This window comes from Thermobia domestica, chromosome 2 (assembly GCF_964235325.1).
Source record: "Thermobia domestica chromosome 2, izTheDome1.hap1.1, whole genome shotgun sequence".
NCBI lineage: Eukaryota > Metazoa > Arthropoda > Insecta > Zygentoma > Lepismatidae > Thermobia > Thermobia domestica.
In genome coordinates this window covers 350,695,395-350,713,829 of record NC_137455.1, presented here as the reverse complement: position 1 = coordinate 350,713,829, position 18,435 = coordinate 350,695,395, and the positions used below count along the sequence as shown (strand labels likewise).

The following is an 18,435-nucleotide window of genomic DNA, read 5'->3' as shown; positions in this document are numbered from 1 at the left end:
TGATCTCAGCGTATCACGCTGCCACTTGACGAGAGACTGGCAGCAACAGACAAGATGTATCTTCACTGCCGTACTCTACTGAATCTGTTTCTCTATATTTCCTTGATATTTTTCCCCTTTATTTCTGCCTTCATCCTCCGTGAACAAAACACCATGGAAGAACTGAAAACTTGGAAATGCAAATATCACAATCTGAAGTAAGTGAAATGAATGAGACTTATTGAACTGGTCTTCCGAAAACTCCTTGCCATATATATATATATATATATATATATATATATAAAAGTTGAGTTTCATTTATCTGAAAATGAATTGACACAGAGCTAAAACATGGTCAGTGGCGTAGCAGCTGCCCCCGCAACCCCCGCAGTGCGGGGGGGATCCGAGGTATAGGGGGCCCCTAAGTCTTGCGATGAATAAAGATTTTAAAAAGCAGAACTTCAACCTTACTTTCTATCGGCTTTACAACTAGGGCCCCTTCTCTATACTTTGCGGGCCCCCCCGCAAAAGTGTGCTACGCCACTGAAAATGGTCCTTACTTGCTCCGCAAAAGGGATTTTTTCGATCACAATTATGGATCTAAAGTCGTTTCGCTAATGCATGTTATGGTATATAAAAGGTGATTAAAAAGAAATAAAAGAATAAATGGGAAACAGAAGGTTCATACTCCCTGTTAAGGGCGAAGGATTTATTTTGAAGTGACATACTAGCATTTCCTTTGTGCTTCTCTTACACGCAGAAATAAGATTGAAAGAAGTGTGAACAGAGCCTGATGACTAATGTTTTATTAATCGTTAGTTGCGGCCGTAATTTTCGTACAATAAAACTTCCAGTATTTCTCCGCACAATAAAATTTCCAGTATTTCTCCACACAATAAAACTTCAAGTATTTCTCCGCTCTTCGCAGATAAAATGATCCTTTTCCGCTTTCCTGTTCGTCCGTGATTTGATTTTTTCTTACCAAGAGAAAGTTCAAAATTGAAGATTAAACTTATTTGTTGACTAAATTCAGACTCCAAATTTAATAGCCAATAACTGGGGAACCAAAACATCTGTAAATTACAATATTTCTTATGCTTATTCATCTCGTCCAAATCGATCACCATTTCAAATGTAGTCAAATAGAGACCTTTAGGTCTCATGACACTGGCCATCAGAATTAGGATTTTTACTTAGTGCAATTTTTTAAATGATAATAATAATAATAATAATAATAATATTAATATTATTAATAATAATAATAATCAGACGCGAAAGATGGAATTTATCCAAACTTCACCAAATTTGGCACTGTGCTAGAGATTTTGACGAGTTAAGTACATATTTGAAACATTGTGGTATGCAGGTCTTTGTTCTCTAATTATTGGCCTTGGAAGTTGGAATTTGAGTATTCTATTAAGTCCAAATTCCACATTTGATCCAAAATAAATCTGAAATCAATTCTCTGCACACCATAGTGTTTTATATGCCTACTGAGCTCATCAAGATCAACCACTACTTCAAGTTTAGTCAAGTAAAGACCTTTGATTTCCGAGTTATAACGCCATCCAAGTTTGGATTTCGTCTTAACAAACCTGTTAAATATTAAATAAATACAGCAAAATAAAAATTTGCTGAAAGCTAGTGAAGGATGAAGTTTTCTCGCTATAGTATATAAACTTCCTTTTACTTCCTTTGTATAATCTACATTGTCTATATAAATAAGATCCTGATTTGGATCGAATGTTTATCTGTAGAAAACAAATTTGAAAGACCAGTGAAGTAAATCTGATACTATTTCTTTACTGATGATGCCACTGGTTATTTTCTATAATGTATTATATGTATTTGTTCTAGGTTGTAACCGACCTGATCCAGGGTGAATTTATGCAGTTGGGTTCTAAAGAGACTGAGAACGAGAGATTTGCTCATTACCTCACTAAGACGTATCGAAAGACAGCCAGCCTTATTGCCAATGCCGTAAAAGCTGTAAGTAATAGGTTAAGCGATTAAAATAAAATAAAAAAAACAATTTACTTCAGTAAACACATGTTGTAATTGAAGAGTTTCCAAAATAATTCAGGGATTGAAATTAGGTATATTTGTTAACAGGTGTAGAATCAATTGTTACTTTGCTTCTTTAAAGAGAGGAAATTGACAATTTTTTCCATTTTTTTAAAATTAATAATTTGTGAAGATACTTACTAAGTACTAGGATAAATAAGTCTTGGATGTGAAATCTTCTAAGTAGACTGTGTCTGGTCGTCGAAATCTCTTCAGTTAGGTATCTAGCATGTACTACGCTAAAGGTACAATCAGCGACAAAAGTTCTTTCATTTGATGGGATTAGTTTCGTAAATAACTTCAGAGTGGCTGGAAGGACAATTTGAGTAGTTTTCAGTAAATTAAAAAGAATGTAATTTTCTGTACGTTCCAGCTATACCACTGTTATTTTCAACATAAATTTTACCAAACGGAAAGAACTTTTGTCGCTCAGTGTACAAGATGATGATTCAAATTTGAGTGGTAGGCCCTAACGTAAACTTTACATTTCTACATATCTTCAAGTGAGATATTAAGACATTGCCAAATGATCCTGTAAAGGTCATTCTAAACGATCTTGAAGGTGGGAAGACTAAAACAATGGAAGATATATGTGCAATATTGATGAGGAAATAAAGCATTTGGAGAAGTGAAATGAATTACACAATACTGTCGTTTTTTTTTTTTTCTTTCTTTCTTTTCTGAATATATGTTGTTAATATTCCTCAGTTAGTTTTATTCGGTGAGTGTTCCACTATGGCTTTTTCCTTTCATATCTGATAAAACTTTCATCATATGGTTAATGATACAGAGTCAAGTTTCAAGGAGGGGCCGCGGTGGCTCAGTGGTAGAGCGTTCATCTCTGGTGCTTGGGGTCCCGAGTTCGATCCCAGCCCCCGCCAAGTGAACTTTGTGGTGGACAAACATCGTGTGCGTGGGTCTTCTCGGGGTTCTTCCGTTTCCTCCCACTTTCTTCATTCCACCATTTCATTTATTACTCATCATCACCGTCTCCTTTAGCCTAACAGGCATAATCGTGGGACGTAAAACTCAAAGATTTCATATCATTTCATTTCAAGTTTCAAGAAAGGTTTAATTTCTTGCTTTGTGTAGGGGTTTAAGTGTTTTGTAATTTCATAGTAAAATACTTTGGATTTGTTTTTATATTATTCATTTTTCTAGCTGATTAAGGAAAATATATTACTTGTGTATCATTGTTGTCGTGTTCTCTTGGTCTGTCTGTCTTTCTTTTTTCTTTCTCATGAATATAGGAAAGTTTGTGGGGCCAATTACGTATCAGAGGGAAATTTCAAAAAGTTTTCTGAAAAACCAGGGAAAGTTAGGGAATTCTTTCCTGTAATATCACTGTGTATTGCGAGCGGTGATTATATTTAGAAAGAAATATAAGTAAAAAGCTAGTACTCTCCGCAAACCAAAGTATACCTTTAAGTAGCTCTTTCGGAAATCCCAGTTTATATCTGGAGCTTAAAACAGTTGAAAGTGAATTTAAAACATGAAAAAGAAATATGGATGGCTAAAAATAATGGTTCAAAAGGAATAAAAAAAAATTGAAGCACACAACGTCTTGTCACACAAAGGTCAACGCTTGTTACCTGGCCATTAATTGATCACTGTTTTTTTGTTTTCTTCCAAGCGGTGGAAATACGCGATAAAAATTTCCGAGCGGCCACAAAAATGGCTTAGCACATTCGTACATCAAAGTCCCGTAATTCACAGCAGTTGTCGGGATTGGCAGCGCACCTCAAAGAGAACAACCACAATATTGCTAGTTCACGTTTAGTAGAGAAAGAGAGCAAAAGCAATTACAGAACGCAGAACTAAAGAAGCCTACTATATTCATAAAGAGACACTTGCACTTAATTTAGATAGAGGAGATATAAGTGATCTTTTCACCACGTATTTCCATCGGTTGGAAGAAAACACAAAAAATAGTGAACAACACTGAACAATGTTCAATGAGTGGCCAGTAACATGTTGATCTTGCTGTGACAAGATAGCTAAATCTGGTAACATCACAATCAATGTACTTAACTATGCCTGCACATATTAGTAATAAATATTGGCGCAGTGTAGAGTTTGGCGCTAATAATTAAGTTACAAGAAATTCTTAGTGAATATCGAATTTTAATTACTGTTTGCGTTTCAGGTAAGTATGCTATCTGGAGCTGATGAATCCCTGACAGAAGTTGCGTTCCAATACGGAAGAAACGTAGGACTTGCATTCCAACTAGTAGATGACCTTTTGGACTTCGTTTCATCTACCTCGACTATGGGAAAACCTGCAGCAGCAGATTTGAAGTTAGGTCTTGCAACAGCACCTGTACTTTTTGCCTGCGAAAAGGTATGATTTCATATTTATTATTATTATTATTATTATTATTATTATTATTATTATTATTATTATTATTATTATTATTATTATTATTATTATTATTATTTAACAAATTTATGCCAATATACGTACTTTTTAATTAATTTCTTTGTTGTTACATATATGCAAGATTTCCTGTTATAAGAAAATAAAATCGCTTGCTCTCTTCAAATATTTGTTCATTGAAAATTAATCAGTATGTTTAATTACTTTAATGAAAATTTAGTAGCCCTATTTCTATAACCTGGTCTACACGGTGAACTAATTAGATTGGAAATTTGTAATGCAGTGCGAAAGTAATCAAAATCTATGATGCCTGTCTTTTCAATATAATTTCGTTTTGTCAAAATTTATAATAGTAGGAAATACACATAATACCACAGTGCACAAGAAAAGTTGTTTCGTAAACATAGACAAAGGTAATCTGGAAAGAAGATGGACAACATAGTAGGCAGATAATAACAAGAAATTCAGTGAATATACACACAGTAAGTCCAAAAATATGGGAAATTACAGATCTATATTAGAGCACACATCGTGACTAAAATTTAGAGAATGTGTGTACAAAATGAGAAATATTAAAATTTAAAACAGTTCATTTATAATAGATATTAACCATGATGGGCGGAGAAAATAGAAATAGTTCATCACATGCTTGATGAGTCTTTCAGTTATTTAATAAGTTAATTGATTTTAGAGTTTCCTCACGCCCTCATAACCCAATTTATTTTTAAAGTCATCCTCATTCCTAGAGCACATCTTGTCAGACAATGACGTACTGAGGGGGAGCAAACAGGGGCCGGATTATGGGAGGCGCAAAACTGGGCAAATGTTTATTTTCACTATAAGGCAAGGAAAGGAGTTTTAGCAAACTATAGATCATAAAAAAAATGTCTCAGAAACTTCACGGGACAACAAGGTCTCACCAACCTTAGCATCATATCCACAGAGCATAAGTTAGCTTCAAAGCTATCTTTTGAGGACATTGTTAAAACCTTTCCAGCAAAAAAAAAAAAAAAAAAAAAAAAAAAAGGGGTCCGCAAAGTTAAATTTTAGTTCCCCATTTTTTGTTTCATTTAACTTACATCGATGTAAGAGATTTCCATAATGTCCGAGACAACAGCTTGACTGTCATAATTAAATATTCTATTCTAAAACAACAGACTGTTGATTCATTCTATATATGCACATCTCGATATAGTTCCAAAAACATTGATTTTCAGTTACTATGATAAGACTATAAGAATATGTCAAGCATGCTACTCTCAGATTATTCGGTAATCAAATACTAATTAGTTTGGTATTTTATCTTGTACTAAAAATTAAATTGTGTAGCGTACTGCACAAGCTTTACCACTTGAAGAAAAACTGGAATAGGAGAATTACTATGTGATGCTAGTATCAGGTGTACTCGGATGCTTTTTGGTTTGGTTGCTTAGTAGGGGGCGGGAGACAATGAGGCGAGTTCTTGCCCCGAGCAGCGACTAACCTATGTGCGTCGCTGCAGTTAGATTGTCGAAAATTGGCTATTTCGAAACAAAAATGTGCTTGATAAGGAGAATATTTAAATTAAATTGGATTTATTAGTTATGCTTACAAATTATACAGCAATTTAAAAATTTTATTGTCTCTAATATAAGTTATTTTAACGAGAAGTGATAAATGAATGAACAAAACTATTACACTACCGTTCCCTGTCTTTAATAGTACTGTTTATATATGTAATAATCTTTTAGATACAACTCACAAGGTTATTTTACACGGAAATTTTAATAATAATCAACAATAAAGAAACACTAGAAAATGAAGTCCTTTATTTAAAAGCACCATTCTGATGGTCTCCTGGTAGGAAAGCCTTACCTTAATAAGGCATTGTTCTTTGCATCTCCTGATTACGAAGCAAAAATGCTAATCACTATTTCTGTTAATAATATGTGCTTTACCTATCTGTACAAATAATGTGTCCGTTACATAGGCATTTATAGGAAGTGTAAGAAATGTACAGATTGAGGTGAGAAGCACGGAAACAGGACACAATATGACAGCGTTTGTTTATGTAATAATTTAGAAACAAACAAATATGTTAAGTTCAGTGAGTTTTTACATTGTTTGCGTGAGTGTACGAATAATGGTGGTTTATGTTAATTTAGTATACGTTTAATCAAATAAATGTCAGAAATTCTAATGTTACAACACACATGAATATATGTTCCATTTAAAGCAATAGTATAACGCAAATAAGTCAAAACTTTTATAGTATTGGAATGTGTGCATCATTTGCGGTGTCTATCACGTAACAAACGCAGTTCGAACCGTTGAAGATATTCGCTCGCAAAGGTAAAGGTAATGGTAATTTGTATCCTGAAAAGTTCTTCAGAGCTGTGTTCTATATAAGATTTGAGGGGGCGCAAAGATGAAAGTGGAATAGAGTCTAATCGGCCACTTTTACTTTACAAGTTCGTGCTGAACTATAAGTATAAGCAACCCGAAATATATCGAAAGATGAACTGGCGATCACTCTATCACTAGATGGTTCGTTTGTTTCTTTTAACAGCTGTTTGTTTCTTTTGAAATGATGATACTACCCTCCCCTTTTATTCTGTAGTACCCATATTACCTAAAGTACTTTTATCTCTTCAGTTGTCTCTGATGTGTCCCCATGTTTGTGATATTTTTATCATGAACTCTTTGATTAGCACAATCCGTTACTTTCATTTCAAAGACGAAGAGACCAATTACACAGTGCATGTGCAATTATCACTGGCTACCTATAGGGCTCAACTGATTTGCAAAATTGATACGTATGCTAAAAAGCTCTTCTCAAAATTTCAACATATATTATACTATCTATATGTGTGTATTTTGTTCATATTTCATATATTCATAGGAACACTGAAAGTGCTGAGATTTTTCAATGTAAGGATCATCCTCAGGTAACTATTAAAAATAAATAAATAAATAAATAAATTAGTTCGGATACATGATAATTTGATACATGAGATATCACACAAGGAAATTGGTATATTTCCGGCCAGACTTTCCGTTGTTCTAATCGTTATTGCTAATATAATTGTTAGAATAAACGAGTCTTAGAATTACAGTATATAAAAATAAAATTATATATTTTTTTGTTTTGTTTTGTTTGGCAGTATCCCGAATTGAACCCAATGATCATGCGCCGCTTCCAAGAACCAGGAGACGTGGAGAAGGCATTCGAATATGTGCACAAATCCCAGGGATTGGAACAGACCAGATTTTTGGCAAGAAAACATTGCCTTGAAGCCAATCGGTTGGCCAATTCTCTGTCAGAATCGCCCTATCAAAAAGGATTGCTTGTTGTGAGTGAGTTAGTTCTTAATCGTATGAAGTAGTGAAGGCTTATTTCACTCCATTTTCATTGTAAAAGTAAACGAGGTGACAGAAAACAATCTGTCACTAGTAGAATTGACAAAAAGAGGTGTAATGATAGTGTGTCACAAAACAAGAAAGATGTGTATTCAACACTCTTTCTTTCAAAGCATACAACACAACCTACAACAGATGTGCTGTAGAACTGCTTTGTATTATATAGTGTGTGATTTGCGTATGTGCGTTAAGAAAAAAAAAGTAATGATATTTTAGTTTTATACATTTGATGTTGAATATAGTATAGTTTTGTAGCAGCAAATTTGTTTATAAATGAAATTATGGTCAAAAAGAAATTCAAAGGTTTCTCTTCCTAGTTGAAGAAAAGGTTCTTAAGATGTATATGTTGTGATGTAGACCAATGGCCGGTATACACAATCTTGTTCCTCAAAGCGATTTTGTTTCGCGTAATGTTAATATTTTTCAAGTAATGAGGAGCACCATATTAAAACAACTGATTTTATATTTGTTATGGGTAGACTCCCAAGGACACTTATTGATCGTCTACCCAAAGTGCCTTTTTTATTGCCCTACACATGACAATTTGCTAAATATACCATTGTTACAATTGTAATATATATATATCTATATATACATACATTTCATTGTCTTCATTATCATTGTTAAAAATCACAATGTCCGAGAGGGGAAAACTTTATTAAGTTGTTGTAATTGTCTGTATGACTCTGGACATAATTTTTGTTTCATATATAGCAATATACAAATGGAACTGCCAACTGTTCCTTGTCAGTCGAGTCTATCCATGGAACTAATGCATATATATATGTATATATGTGAATGTATGAGTTAATGCGTGATTGTATGATGTGAGTTAGTTACCTAATTATTAACTCAAGGAATGTTGAATAAAATGATGTATATAACATTATAAAAGTATAAGTATATATATATATATATTGAATTGAGCGCATAATATTATATATAATGATGCGTTTTTCATTGTAAATAATTGTTAACAACTTAAACATTATATAAATTTGTGTATTTTATGTAATTATACATTAAATATATATATGTGTATATATAAATGTGTTGATGATGTACATTTTGTATGTACTACAAAAGCTTATTCTTTAGTGGAATCAAAACTTTTTAGAAATGTTCATACGATGTTTATATATATAAAAAAGTTTTTTTAAAACAAAATTGGCCAGTAAAATAAAACTAGAGTAATTTTCTTAAATAACACCCAAATCAAGCAGTTTCTCTTAAAATGCCTGTTATAAAAATTACTTATATTTGTAGTGAATGCTTCCCTGTCTGTCTTTTGTTAAATTTGTGGACTTTATTTTTTGGAGAACAATACAATATAGAAGCACGTAAACAAGGATAGATTATAAAATTTAAGGATTAGTAACAGTGGGAAATCGAGACCTTATTGAGAAATATTTTATTCCTACTGTGGATTGTCTTGTGCAAATATAACAAACAACTGTCTCGTTGTTTTCACTTAAGTACCTTATTCATTTCTTTGTAATACACCTTGTTTTTTTTTTTTGGTTGTTACCTTCAAGAATTGTCTTATCTTTTCGTTTGATGTTTGATAATAATAGTGGTCATGAATCTATGTAGAATTGAAACACAGAAAAATTGGGGTTATGAATTTTAGCCATTAGTATTGAAACTTCAAATAAAGTAGTTATGCACATCTTGCATGACTTCACGTTTCAGGCACTTTGTTTTGTTTGTATTTCACAAAAGGAACGAAATCAGTAACAGATTCCATCCCTTAACGAAATTGCCACTCTTACACTATTTTTCCTTCTTAATACTACCCATAAAAGTAACGCAAAAGGTGTTTTTTTTTATTTGTTTCTTATAAAAGCAACAGAAAAGTTGTCCGCTCTTCCAAACAGAAAGATTTTCAGTGTTTCTCATGAAGTAACAAACATTAAGAATAAAATATGCTTCAAGTTTGTTTGAGATACATTTTTTTTTCATAATAGCGATAAAAATAGAACATTGAAAACAGAACTATGTTAATATAAGACTTAAATATTATATATTACGCTATATGTAGCTATGAGGAAGTAGATTTATTTCGTTAAGTTTCATTACAATTAATATTACATGGCATCAAAAAATGTGTTTCGATTTTAATTAACAAAATATGGATTATCTAACACGTCTTTTTTGTGTTTATATATATTTTAGTAAACAACCATAAAATATTTATAATATATTATACGAATTATTACTTTTACCAAGTTCATGTTAAACAATATGATAAACTTTTATTTACTCTTTTAAGCAATTTAAACTGGTTTTATACATGAATAAAATATATATAAATAAAATATTAAATATAAATAAAATACGAATTTTCTGTACAGCTGTTAATATTTGAGCTAGCGGATGTAAATTTTTATTTCAAACTTAGTATTATTTGTACAAACATGGAACTATAATCTTGTATTAGGGTTATATGGGTCCTAGCGCAGTATTAAGCATGTACATTTTGGTAATACTAGTGCGTTTTAAACAATAAAGCGTTTGGAAATGTCTATGCTACAGGATTATTTCTTCAATCTTTCTTGGTTCTTTTTGTACTTAACGCTTACGAATTTTATGTATATTTATGGTAAGAGACTTATTATTTGTATGTACCCTAGTGCTCAATTATTGTTTTGTGATGTGGTTGCTAACATACTCGTAAGAAGTTTTGTCACTGTCAAGTTAGATAGAAACTTCCTTTTGTAGGCAGAACTAACCATAATGAATTAGAAACACACATGCAACACACAAGACTCTTATATGTACACATAAGACACTTGAACAGTACTAGAAGCGAGATTGTACTTAAATAGAAGAAAAAATAAAACAATAATAAAGCGAAATTAACATAGTTTTCAAACACACACAGATAGAAAAATAATCAAAGTAAATAAAAGAAGAATAAAACGAACTAGTTTACTATTATTTTAACAGATATAATAATGCTATCCTTGTTCTCCTCTGAAAAACATTAATTCAATTAAAACTTTGATTATATATTTCTTTTATTAGGCGTGTTTTTAGCCATATCCATATAGGACAGTAATTTCACAAGTTTGTGTATGACTCTATTACAGTTACTACGGAGTAATAATGTACTAGGTGTGAGGAAATATTGCTACTGTTTCTGTCATCATCATTGCCTTGTGCTTCTGTCGTTTGTATAATAAGCTACCAAATGCAACACTGAACCAGATAATACTAAGTCGTTAAAGATGCAGTGACAGAATGCACTTTTATAGGTCCAAGGGATGAACCCTTGTCTCATGAACTGTTAAATTTCTGCCAAAGAAGGCATTGTCTTCGTTTCTTACACGCTGAAAATTTGATGTGGCTAGAATTGATATGGCTTGATAGTCATGAAAAAGGAAAAAAATCTACATTGCGCAAAATTACCGTTTCCCGGTTTGTTGGTGAGAATTCTGTAGATACTTTCTGAACATACCTCCAATTCCGTAGTAATTGCCGTATAGGGAAAAAGAGCACTTGTGTATCAGAGCACTTTACCGATAACACATTGTGTTTGTCACTGTGGTTAAAACTGTACTTTGCAGTTCACACTCTGTCTCTTTCCTACCACTTTTAGTGTTATTCTCTTGCAAACAACTTCATATGAAAATATTAAAATCTTCCCAGAGGGTCTCGTAATCAAGGATACTTTTGTTCAAAAACTCATGTTTGACTAATGTTCTTAACTATATATATGCACTCGGAAAGCTTCCATGTATCATTTTTTGTTTTCCATTGTTAGGCATCACATGCTACCATAAAGACAACATAATTCTGGAACATCTTTCAGCAGTATGAACGCGGAAGTTCTACCTGTCCTCCATATACAAAACTCCAGAAAGAGTTCTTGTATACGCTTACTTTGGGACTGATGTATTTTGCCCATAGATCAGCACTAACAATACTTTTAGTTTATAGTGCATCTTTTACAGATTGATCTAACTTTATATTGTTAAAAACTAACTTAACAAATATTACAATCTGCGGAGGTTAATTTGTTCTGTATCTTGAGTTGTAGAAAGAAATCGTCCATACTATGTATGGATGCTTCTTGTGTAAGAGGATAAAATAGAATACTAACGAAGATTTATGGTGGAACTGTTACAGTTCTTCACTAATATAACGTATGCCATATCTGGCAGAAGCATTATGGCCTATTAGAAGGTAGCTCCTATTTGTTCTTAAACTATTTGCTCTAAAATCGCTGTTAATTTCTAAGCATCCTTGTTAAACACTAAATTTTTTTTTTTTTTTTTTTTTGCATCTTCAATAATAAGGAAAATATACATTAAATAAAAAATAATGTGTGCTGATCAATAATATTATTGTTAACTCATTGGCTTTTTTTTTTTTTTTTTTTTTTTTTTTGTAATATACACAAAACCTTCCTGTACTTCTACACCATGCGATTAAAAAAAAATAAGAAAACGCTACTAGGTATGCTACGCAATCTCTTAGTAAAACACTTAAATTCCGATGCAATTTCTCGGGCCGCCTTAGAGACTACTCTAAGTACACTGACCGTCAAGCTTATCTGCCTTGAAGGTGACTGTGCATGCCAGTGTGTTAACAATTTCAAAATTGCGTTTCCCACAAATGAGTATGCTGTTTTATTTTTCAGTAAATAACTTTTTAAACTGCGTTATTTGAAGATAATTCATGTCAACATTAAGACTTTATTAGTGAACATATATATATTTTTTTCTAAATGAAATATTTTTGTATTTATAAAATCAACATTTTGATGAAAGTCTTTTAATTTTAAAATTATCAATGTTTTTGTTTCTTCTTTTAAAATAAGCTGCCCATAAAATACAGGATAAGCTAGATGGAACTCCTCTTCTTCTATGAAGCTAACCTTTACGGCGCTCTGTTTTTCGCATTGCCCAAACCCCATATCACATAAGACAACATATAATATCTGTTCTTTTCCCTCTATTGACTGGAACAATTCAATGGTCTTAAAGGTAAATTCTGCCTTTTCGAGCATGTAGTGAGCTTTTAATGGTTACTCCTTCTAGGTTATCCTAAAAGCTGATAATTTAAAATGGTATTTTAGTTTACTTTGTATTTTCCTAACCACTGCCTTTTTTCTTTTATTCATTGAAGTATTATTGCTTAATTGCTGTAATTGTCAAGTGTTTATTGATTATTAATTTTAAATTAAACAATTTTGTGCCACGTATTGATGTAAAAAGAAAGTATTAAAAAAAGTGTTGTTTGTAAAAATATTGTTATACATCCCATGTACTATCTCTTGGTAAGAACTTCTGCCAAATAAATATTAAACAAGGCAGCTCTTGCAGAAGTCTCGGGTTCCATGGTCTTACGTCAGCTGATGAGGTACAGTATTTTATTACTTCATCGCATTACAATGATATCAATTGTGTCTCGGGTTGTGGGACATATTTTTTAGCAAACAGCTACTTGTTAGAGGAACATGGTTTCTAATAAATCTTTTAAAAGAAGTTAGTTTGTATTATTTGAATTCTAGCTTATAAAAGTGCGAGGGGTAACAAAATAACACCTGTGTTCTATAAATCATCATGGTCGTTGTGGAAACACTTTCCCATATAATCCCTCATCTACAACCACACACTTAACGTTAGACAAGTTGTGTTATTCGTTCAAAGAAAAGATATTTAGTGCTTAATCCTTCATGTTTCTTCATGAGCAACCAAAGGAGCTCAAGAGAGCGTCAAAGGAAGCAGTACATTATTAAAATGACTCAAATTCCTTCGCTACATGAGAAGGATTTCACCAAAAATTCCTGCGGTTCCAGAGTGTTTTCCTAGAAGACAATTTAAAAGAAATGTGATTTTACAATTTGCTTAATCATTCCATTCTGATTGTTGTCAAACAACAGAGGCCCAAGATTGAATCCTTGAGAGACTCCAGAAATTGTATGCCATACCTACTTAAAACGCAATATATATAATTGATTCCTTATGACTACTTAGTTATGGCTCAAATAAGTTGATGGTAGTTGAGGGGAATTCTAACCAACAAGGTTGTATGTTCGTAGGATTAGAAACTATATTTCTGAGCTTTCGGCATCTATGGCCATCTATGGAATGTGCCTAGTATGTTCTAGTTGTGTTCCCCGTGCCATAAGCGTCAATGAACTACAAAATTACTTCCCTAAGATATGTTAAATCGCCTATATGCGTAATGTGTTTACATTAAGGTGAGTCAAAACAACACTTTAAACAAAAAAAAAAAAAAAAAAAGGGGGGGGGGTTACCCTAGGGTAGGGGCGAACCACCAACTTTTGGATTACTAGCCGCGTGTTCTTCCGATTTTGCCACGGAAGCGATGAAGAAAACGTAGAGGGATAAATTATTGAGGTCTTTTGCATTCGGCTAATCAGAGTGCTCCTTTAACCGCATATATTCGACTATAACCGTTTGGGATCAGATAAAAACTGCTCACCATGTAATTTTATAACAAATTGACGAGTATCTATTTACTTTATTTCATGGTTCTTCCATATTAACTTTCAAATGATCGGCGACAGTTGCGATCTAATAAAGTTGATGCGTTTATCGCTTCTAGTACTCAATCGCTTAAAAAAGAAGCAACAAATGCATCAAATGTGGGAGATGAATTTAGAAAACCTAAATGGCGAATGCCTAGCACATCTTGTGCTGTTAGGGTATCTGAAACAATATGTACCTAGAACATGACAGATATATGTCCCACGCGACGACATAAAACAAATGACTGTTAGAGTGCGAAACTGAGCCAGATATGTAAATGCTATATTTGTGGTACATAGTTGCAAATATCAATTAGGTGTAACAAGTAGCTAAAACTGTAGGTAGTTGAAGTACATATTTAGTACATGAATATCATATGTACCAAGTATCGGGTACCTAAAAAGTAGCAGGGACACCTAAATGGCACATATCTAGCCCATCTTGTGCTGTTAGGGCCCTGGGATACATTTTTTTACTTGTTTAAAGTGTTTTTTAGACTCACCTTGATGTAAACACATTACGCATATAGGCGATTTAACATATCTTGGGGAGTAATTTTGTGGTTCATTGACGCTTATGGCACGGGGAACATAACTAGAACATACTAGGCACATTCCCTAGGTACATGTTAGGCATGTGCCTAGGGACGGACATAGACTGTGACTGCCACTTGCCATCCATGTGGTTTCTCTCTCAGAGGTACATAAGGCACATACGGGACACATTCCCATGTACCTGAGGGAACATGATAGGCATATGCCTGCTATGTGATTGTGTTGTTAGGGACTATGCCAGGGAAACAAGTGACTGGCTGACGGCGCACTGAGCACTATTCATACTACGGAACGACAATCCAGCAAATGTCTCATAAGCACAATTTAGAGAACATTTCAGGTAGTGTTGTAAATAGAAAAAAAACCGTTCGTATTTTTTCAGAAATGTACGTTTTTTTAGAAAAAAACATTGCCTCTCGTTTTTTTCTAAATTTCGTTTTTTTTTTCAAATAGTTATTTGTAACGCATCTTACGTCTATTTAAGTATGAAATATTTTTAGGTAGGTATAATTATCGTAAAATGCAACATAAATTAAACGCTAGATATTAATACGCTACAAATATTTTACAATTTCTGTGAATAGCATACCTACTAACAATTCGGATTTCAGCAGTTTTCATCAATATCAACTAAGAAACAAAAGTAGAAATGAAATTTTGTTTTTCCTTGAAAGCAGGTCTTTAATAAGTACGGAAACATTGTCACGAACAGTATAAAATTCAAATAACTTGTCTAAAGGTAAAAACTAATACTAATTTGCCTAATAGTATTTTTCTAAATACCATATATAAATAATTTGTGGACTATATATATATATATATATATATATATATATATATATATATATATATATATATATATATATATATATATATATATATATATATATATATATAATATGCAGAGCCAGCTCTACCATATATGCAACACGTGCATTTACATGGAGCGGCAAGTTTGGAGGGTCCGGCAATTTCTGTCATAAGTATATTATTTAAATGAAATATTTCTTGTTGGCAACAGACTTCATGATGATGGTAGTTACATTTACTAAGCTGACCTATTTGAATACTACATTCATAAATTGTTTAAGTCGCATTGGTTTAAGGTCACATGGACAATGCTAAAGCAAATAATCAAATATATCCGAGCACAAATTGCTTCATTGTTGTCAAATGCAAGAATTCAATTCTCGAATAGTAGCGAATATCTGTTCCATTTAGTTAGTTATCACAGTTTTGATATGACAACTAGTCTTGTTTTTGTCAGAAACAAGTTTTTTTTTTAAAAAAATGTTAACAGATGAAGAAGAAAAATCAAGAAATAAAGATAAAAGAGCTAGTTGCACTGGAATTGCAAACTGATACATTGAGATTGAAGCTCGATATTGAATTCTATAAAAAGGATTACCATCTTTCCTCTGCAGGTGTGTTTGCTTTATCTTTCACTATCATAATAGATTAACATTTAAAGGAAAAAAAACAACAAAAAAACAGACACAACGGGATTGCATTTTTAGTAAGTATTTAAGCCTTTCTGAGTGCGACTGCATTTACACACCCCTTCGTTCCTGGAGTAGCATACTTAAAATCATGACTTTTAAGATTTGTTCTTTCTGGAGAAAGGGGGAGGCTGCAAATTATGCCATTGCACGGGGCGACAAATTTGCCTGGGGTCGGCCCTGATGATATGTATATACAAGACATGAATATAGGACGACACAATTTGAAGTAATGCAGGATGTTTCAAATTTAATATTAGGGTTTTGAAAGTTTGTAGTATCTATTACAATTAATTTACAGTTATAAATACTATATGAAATAAAGCAACTCAAACAGTTTTGTACGCACGCATGCACATGCATTGTTTCTTCTGTCTGTCGTTAGAAAGAGCAAGTATTAAAGATGGAGACTAGAGAGCAGAAAGCTTTTTGTGTTTTAATAAAGACTGAATCTGTAGTTAGAGTGCAACCGTCTGTGTGAAGAATATTAAGGAGACGTTTGCAGTTGCTACAGGTCTAAAGCCTACAGACTACGGTTTACATGCCAATTTCGTAAGTGAAATATTGCTGCATAACAATGAAGATTTTCTGGATCGTATCGTCTTCAGTGATAAATCGACATTTCACCTAAGAGCTAATGTGAACACTCATAATGTTGGCATCTGGTCGTCAGTAAATCCTCAGGAGATATTACAGTTGAAACGAGACTCCCCTAAATTTAATGTGTTCTGTGCCATATGGTGGAAAGTTTATGGGCCTTTCTCGCCTATCGGCTAGATGTGTGCCGTGTGACGAATGAATCTCACATCGAAGACTGTTTGAGGTGCTCTTTCACTTGATGTATTGTTTAAAATTGTACGTAAAATGTAATAAGTACTACGAAGACTTAAAACCCCGATATTCATTTTGAAACACCCTACATTTCTCACCAACGGTGTTGGAACTAAGATGTAAAAAGGAGAGAAAATCTTCCTATAAAGTTATTGTTTACAACGATATTATTATTAGTCGAGACTATAACTACAACAACACGGGTTAGTAGTCAAAAAAATGTAATCAATGTACACTCGTAACCCTTTCGGACCCAGGTGGCCGAAGTGGCACACACGTATGTGTCACTTTTTTAATCTGCTCCTGTGTGGACACTAATTAAGATATCGGGATATTTATTTTTGCCAAATGTGGTTGGACCATATTTTATCATATTAATTTCTTTTTCTTCTGGTGTCGAATTCCCTTCTCAAATTTCATCCCAGTCAAAAATTCGAGAATTTTCGAATTTCCTTTACTTCTGTTTTTCCCTGTAGCTTCCTTCGTTGTAGAGAGACCTCCTTAAGACTTGTCAGGTAGATACCTCGAACTGATACCTAACTGTTGACATCAATTAGACGGGTCTGCGCGCAGTATTGCCAATCAGGGAAATTAAAATTTCCCTAAATTTTGACAAAAAAATCGAAATTTTTGTTTATAAATCCCTACCTATACGGCCGAGTGCAAGTCAGCTTATGCCAATCAAACATTTGTTCTTACTAAACAAACGCGGGTACAGATCGTTACAATGGGGTAATTAGGGAACGCACGAAAAATTGTATTTAAGTTCTAACCCTTGAATTTTCTAGTTTTTCCCTACTTTTCTGTTGACCATAATATATTTTTGGTAATTAGAAGCTTTGTTCATTAAATATCGCCATAATACTTGTAGGATACATTAGTGGTGTACCAGTGTTTAATTTAAGATAGCTTGCGTCTGTCTGGTAGCAGTGTTGCCAGCTACAGAACATTTTAATTCCAGATTTAACGGGGAAATTTTGGGAAAATGACCTGTTTTGTCTCTATTATTTCCCTCTTGTTGGTTACATTAGAACAAACGTACCAGTGTCTAAAAGCCTCGTCTTTATCCTACACAGCCCACCATGAAAAGTATCACTAGAATAATTAGGGGAAGTACAGTTGAGGTTTATAATAAACCTGTTCTGTAAATGGTAAGAAAATGGTGGATTTCTGAGGTAGAATGAGCTATTTTTTTTTAAATTTTATGCTTACTTTGTTAGATATCGCCA

General features: G+C 33.0%; 1 protein-coding gene across 1 annotated transcript in view; it reads left to right on the top strand.

Annotated features, from left to right (window-relative positions):
* qless (decaprenyl diphosphate synthase subunit 1 qless) overlaps positions 1-13,311 on the top strand; it is a 290,536-nt gene extending 277,225 nt beyond the window's left edge. Inside the window, exons 6-8 of the mRNA XM_081749256.1 lie at positions 1,837-1,968; positions 4,190-4,384; positions 7,564-13,311. Coding sequence (XP_081605382.1) covers positions 1,837-1,968; positions 4,190-4,384; positions 7,564-7,785 — 549 coding nt within the window. The 3' untranslated portion in view covers positions 7,786-13,311. The remainder of the gene's footprint in view (positions 1-1,836; positions 1,969-4,189; positions 4,385-7,563) is intronic.
* The last annotated feature ends 5,124 nt before the right edge of the window (positions 13,312-18,435 follow it).